Consider the following 6,860-nt stretch of genomic DNA (forward strand, 5'->3'; position numbering starts at 1 on the left):
AGAAGACGCTAACGAGATCCATGTGCAAACTCAAAGATTTCTTATCTTAGAATATCCAGCCTGATGAGGTGTGTCTCCGGGTCCTGCTCAAGTCCTGATCGGTTTGAGGAGCTAGCGGTCCGAGGTGTCATCGTCATTAACATCTCTGACACCTTTCCACCAATCAGAGTGAAGCAGAAGGTCATACACCTTCCCTATAAATACGACGCGCGCGCCTCACACACACCCACACACACACACAGCTCCTTCACAGCACGAGACAAAGCGGACTTTAAAAAGATTTCTTCTCCTTATTATTATTATTATTATTATTTTCTCTCCATCGTTTTCTTACGAACTTTGGCGTTGTTTTAAGCTGGTCTTGGTGAGGAAAGGATATTAACTTTTAAGCATGGGGACTCCGAAAATGTCCAACCGCAGAGCATCCCGAAGAGTGAGTAGCTTTACTACCGGTGTTTGTTTGTTTGTTTATTTATTTATTTATTTGTTTATTTATTCCTGCTTTTTTTGTTGTTGCTTATATCTCTGAATATAATGGTGCAATTGTAAGATAAGAAGAGGTCTAAAGATTATTATTTTTTTAAATGCACGAAGTTTGTTCTAGTTTTAAAAAGTCGCATCAGGTTCGCTTTATTTATTTATTTTTATTTATTTATTTTGAGAAGAAAATCCCTGTTTAATAATCACTTCTATGACTTTTGATGGATTCAGGTCCTGAAACCGGTGATTGAGAAGAAGAGAAGAGATCGGATTAATCAGCGTTTAGATGAACTGAGAACTCTCCTGCTGGACCATACACTGGACTCGGTACTGAGAGAGAAATCTATCACAATGAAGCACATTTCAAGCAAACAGCAATACAGACTACCGTGTGTGTGTGTGTGTGTGTGTGTGTGTGTGTGTGTGTGTGTGTGTTTGAGTGAGAGAGAGAGAGCGCGAGCGCGAGAGAAAGTTTTCTATATTTGTCCAAATATCTGATCAACTAATCTGCCCAGATGAGATCTTTACACGTCTCATATCGTGTATTACAGTTTACTATTATATGAAATTTATAATAAATAACTAAAATAAATAAACGCCGATTAGCATTAGTGGTTATGGATAATACCGTAATAGACAGTAAACGGGAGCCACAAATTAGCATCATGGCAAAAAAAAACAAACAAACAAAAAAAACCCTACAGTAATACACAGGAAGTTTAAGAAACATGAGGTTTTTTTCCATTATCGATATGGTGTATATACTGTAGATGTATAATTTAAATGTAGGTTTCTATACTACAGTAATACACGGTTTTGGATAGAACTGGTGGAGGACATGATGCAGAAATCGATCAGAGTTTATGCTAACAGAGTGCTAGCAAAATGGCGGCGCTGCAAACTGGAACAAACGGAGCACGGTTATATTTTTAAATAAAAAAATGTACAAAGGGATTTTTTTAAAAAAAGATTTGTTTTAATCAGTTCTTAATTAACCTGAGAATGCTCTCAGTGAAGACAGTCACTGTTTTTAAGACGTACTAATACCTGTAATGTCTCAGAAATCGTTATTATTATTATTATTATTATTATTATTATTATTATTATTATTATTATTATTATTATTTATCATACTGATTATTGGTAGAAAACTGGTGGCTCTTTGCTTCCAGTCACAGTTAGTAGTGTGATCATGTTAACAGAACTACTCCCGTAATCATTAAAGGTAACGTGGATCATTTATTTCTGTTGTATTTAATGCTAACAGTTTAAACAGATGTTTTTCTTCATCATCTTTTGTGCCCCCCCCCCCCTTTTTTTTCTTTTCTTTTTTTTTTTTTTTTTCAGAGACTACAAAACCCTAAACTGGAAAAAGCAGAGATTTTGGAGCTCACTGTGGAGTACATCAGGAAAAAAGCGACAAACACAAAAGAAAATGCTGGTAAAGTTTCTAAACATATTTCCCCAGTAAAAAAAAAATAAAATAAAATAAAAAATAAATACACTGCTTTAATTTTCTCCAGATCCAAAACTGTAATTCACTTAAAGAATAACTCCTGCATTTATTCAGGACATTCTGACCATTTGACCATTGTCTGGTCAGTTCTGAGGACAGAGTAATTCTCCACTCCACGTCTGGGTTATATTCCGGGGAAATTGTTCTTCTACACTCTTCTAATGTTAGCTGTGTGGTTATATTAACGGCTCTGTCCCAAAGTGACATATAGTGCACGACAAAGTGTGTACAAGTCATTATTGCATAAAAAGATGGGTATAAATGTAATAAAAACCAAACTAACCGTTATATCTTTATTGTGATATATTAAATAATCAGTCACATGATTTTATAATAAACACGTGTTTATTAGTGTTAGATGCTTTAATAAAGGGATTTATAAATGTTCATGAACATGAGATTATTTGCCAAAATGGCGACTGCGGCTGTAAGCGGCTGCTAGGAACGGTTTGTGCGTGTAGCCAATAAATTACACAGATACACACATATAAACAAATGACACGTTGTTTACTGTTTTGATTTAAATCATCATTTTATCAACATCTAATTCACATGTTTTATTCCTTTATCCATCTTTTCCCCCAAACACACACACACACACACACACACACTCACACTCACACGTACACATACTCACTCACTCAAACACTCACTCAAACACTCACACTCACACTCACACACACACACTCACACACACACTCACACACACACACTCACACTCACACACACACACTTCCCCTCACACATACATCCCTTCTGTTTTCCTTACCTGACCTCGTTTCCTCTCTGTCTCACACTTCACACCCGTTTATAATCCCAACATTCCTCCGTCTGTCTCCTTCTGTCCTACACTCGTTTCTTGTCCTCTTCTTTCATTCCCTGTTGTTCTTTGATCTTCGAACAACTTACGCTAACACCTTTAATCTTATAAACTCAAATCACTTTCTATTTCTGACACTTTGACCTCACGACTCCTCCTGTGTCCTCTTCATTTCCCGCCTCCCTCTTTCAATTTCTCTCCTCACACCCATCAGCAGAAATTCACAGAGACCCGGGCGAGTGTGTTCCTGTTGCCCTTGCGCAGACCGCCGGGAGACCCCGTGTGCCCGTCACAGGGCTCCATGACGGCCCTCACGTCCACGCTCACGCCCCCACCAGCCCGATCTACACAGCCGGCTTCCAGGAGTGCATCTCTCGCCTGACCAGCTTCATCGAGTGTGTGGATCTGTCGCAGCGGGAGAACTTCATCCAGTGCCTTCGCCATCACCTGCAGTCACACACCGGTGTCCTTTCGCAGGTCAGAGGTCACGGGCAGACTCACACGTGGGTCACGGGCGATGTCCGAGCGGGCGCAGAGCCCTTCTCGTTTGCTAATGGGCTGTATCCCAATTCGTTCGTCCTGCATCCCCCGTATCCCTCTCCTCCGTACTCGCTGTCTCCTCCTCCATCGCCCTGCTACTCCTCCTCCTCTCCGACGTACCTCTCCGTCCCCCGCCACTTCCACTACCCTCCATCTGTCTCTCCTCTATCCGACTCCTCCTCCACATCCTCCTCGTCTTTCACTACCTCCACTAAGGCAGTCTCAGCGAGCTTAGCCCAAGCGACCCAGGCTCCTCCACGACCTCTGACCCCTCACTGTGTCTCGGCCCAGCAGACTCTGAGGCGAGAGCTCTTCCCGAGTCACACACACGCCATCTGGAGGCCGTGGTGAGGGCATGCGCGCGCGTGCACACACATATATACACATACACAGGACTACTCTAATAAATACACTACGGCTGTGTCCTATTTAAAGTCCCTCACTGGGGCCGTGTCTCATTTCGATGCCGAGGCTGTAGCGAGACTGCGAGGTGAGAAAGTCGGTTTATATCTCAGCTCTGAAATGGTCTTTTCTTACTGCTGACATTCCTCTGCCTTCTCTGACTTTATCTCCATATTCCACCTCGTTTCCTCAATATTATAAACAGATCCTGTAAATATATTTATTTCTCTGTGTAATGTACAGCGATGTAAATTAATTTGACATTTTTTCACCTAATAAAGCTCTAATTTTATTACGTATTATTAAGAGTGTCGTGGCTGCTGAGGTTTTTTCCCTCTAAAGAAAGTCAGATTGATGCTCTGACAGACTTAACATTCAGACTGACTCTTAAAACACAGCGTGTCCATAGATTCCTTACAGGTTCTTTAGTTTGTACCCCCGGGGAAGGTTCTAGATCCCTACACCTGAGCGTTTGCCTTTCCAAGTAGAACCCATTTAGAGGGAAAATTTTTGACCCTTCAGTGCATAAATTATTTATACGCATATCCAAATTCTATAGATTTTCTCTTTTTTTAAAGCTTAAAATGGCATAATATAAGAAATTAGATTTTGTCAAACATATTCAAAACTAAATGGATTGTCCATGAGGTTTTTTTGTTTGTTTAAGGCTAAAACATTATGCTTGAAATATCTCAAATAAACAAATCTTCGCATGTCCAGAAATGTTAACATTCAGGTCTAAATTATGTAATAAAGACAATTTGTTTAGTGTATATTATTTCTGAACGTACAAAAGTTACACACAGTTTGGGACCGCTGCATGACACAAAGAGGTTAAAAACTAGCCAAAAAAATAGTTTTTAAAAATCTATATTTTAAAAAATAATAATAACTTAATGAAATGGAGCTTGGTACAAAACCTTTTTTTTACTTTTTAAATTTAAAATGTGTTTTTATGTAGAACATTACTAAAGTTTGAGAACAATAATTAGTCTAGAGAGCTACAGAAGTTCTTTGAAGGTGTTTTATGTCTTATATTTTCCTAAGGAATATTTTTTCTAAGAGTGTTTCTTAATGTTCGATTAAAGATGAAGTTACACATTCAACACTTATAAACTGTCTATTTGTCACTTTTTATGACTAATCAAGCAGAGGTAAAGAGAACAGGAAGTCGATAAAAATAAAGGCCGGTAGAGTTTTATTTGGAGGTTTAGCGCCCCCTGCTCCCGGTTATAAATTACAGCTCCAGCATGTCCACACAGTTTCAGGGATTTAATTTTGGAAGACTTTTTTTTTTTTTTTTTTTTTTTTTAAACAAACAGTGTTGAGAGAAGAGGAAGATTTACACGTTGTGATTTTAGACTTTAGAGGAAATGGATAAGTATAATAAAAAATAACAAGGGAAGTATAAAGCAAACTCTTTCCCCACTCTTTTTCTTTTCTAATGGCTTTTCTGGACTTGGGAAGCACAGAATAAACACATGGAGCCTCAAAATTTAAAATAGTTTCCAAAACAAGTGCCGCCAATGAACCAGTCCACTTCACAGCGTGTAGCCGTGCAGTTATACGATTAAATCCCATCATTTTAAAGGTGTGTTAGTCGAGATTAATCAAGATTGGAGCTCTAGTGGTTAAGTAGATGAAGTAGAACAACATTAAATGATTTTTTCTTATTTGCGTCCCCTCAGTGTATGGTGGCCAATTGAAGTTCGCGATACCAAGGTCTGTCCATCCATTAGGCGTTATAGATAGCCGCCCAGGGTGTCACCATATCCGCCCCACCCAACCCGATTAACGATACCGAGCCACATTTAACGTTCCTCATGTCTTTTATTACCTCAGAAAAAGTTTGTTTGGTCAAATTGGTTTTCAAACAGTTATGCCATGTATTCCTTTCCAAACAGACTGAGAGGGGGGGGGCGTGTTTAGAAAAAGACTGACAGGAGGCTCATATAAACACAGACAATCATTTCGGCCCTGACCGCAGTCCTCTAAACAGGGTTCCTCAGCCACATAATACACTCGATGCCATTGCTTAAACATATTCTAGATATTTCCCAGATTATTTGTACTAGTAAGAAGAAAAAATAAATAAACTATTGCACCTTTAATAGACTACATTACAATAGCTTACATGTATTAAAAATCTAATAAATATAATAATCAACATCCCTCCTGCTAGAATACAATACATATGGCGAGCACAGAAAAGCCCTCGGTGATCGGTGATGCTCTGTTTATTGTTTCAGGATTTTTTTTTTTCCAGTCCTATTTTAGTTAGATGAATATATTATGATGTCATATAACAGCAGGCTAGCTTATCTAAAATTAGAATCTAATTAGAGCACTTGGCCTCTCTTAGTCAAGAGCAGTCAACCTCAGATGGACCTGCTAATGTTAGTTTCTGGGCCGACGTCAGTGTGAAATAACAGAAACGTTAATCATGGCGCCTGCAAACAGGTGTGGGGTGTGACGGAGTACATGTAACGGCGTTACGTAATCACGATATAAAACACTGATGACTGTAATCCGTTACAGTGACGTCAAAGAACAAAGTCATCAGATTACAGGTGCATTTAGTAAAAAAAGGGAATACTATCAGGATTACAATTTTAATCATTTAAAACCAAAGAAATGAATCTTTTGCTAGAACACAACACAGTCAGTCGTGGCTCACGTGAGAACCTCCTGGTGCAGCGCTAATACATTTTGCACAAAGTTAATTTGGTAGAAACACAAATTGTTCTGTGAAATGTTTTTGTTTTTGTGCGTCCTCTTTTCCCCGGAACATGTCCTCTCTTTCAGACCTTAAAAAAGCTTCTAAATTTGAGAAAATGTCCGGGATTCTGCTTTAGTTTCATTATGATGTGTTTATGGTCTAATACTGCATGATGTGTGCGTGTGTGTGCATTGCTTTAACCCTCTCTCTAAGCCCCGCCTCCTCGCACACCGATTGGTCGATTATAAAAGGCTCACAGCAACTATTGTCCAAATTCCTGCCTCTCGACCGTTACCCCCCTCTCAGCGAGCGCGTGAAGGGGAAGCGATGTTGTGTTCGGTGTTAAACAGTTACTCCACAATAGCAGCGAATGAAGCTGTCCC

The 6,860-nt window shown here is 39.3% G+C and overlaps 1 protein-coding gene across 1 annotated transcript; it reads left to right on the forward strand.

Moving 5' to 3' along the window:
• Positions 1-229: 229 nt before the first annotated feature.
• her1 (hairy-related 1) lies at positions 230-4,060 on the forward strand. The gene is made up of 4 exons (XM_017460580.1): positions 230-433; positions 712-807; positions 1,828-1,921; positions 3,031-4,060. The coding sequence occupies exons 1-4, from the start codon at positions 392-394 to the stop codon at positions 3,705-3,707; spliced, it is 909 nt and encodes a 302-aa protein (XP_017316069.1). The 5' UTR covers positions 230-391; the 3' UTR covers positions 3,708-4,060.
• The last annotated feature ends 2,800 nt before the right edge of the window (positions 4,061-6,860 follow it).

This window comes from Ictalurus punctatus, chromosome 28 (genome assembly GCF_001660625.3).
Source record: "Ictalurus punctatus breed USDA103 chromosome 28, Coco_2.0, whole genome shotgun sequence".
Classification (NCBI taxonomy): Eukaryota; Metazoa; Chordata; class Actinopteri; order Siluriformes; family Ictaluridae; genus Ictalurus; species Ictalurus punctatus.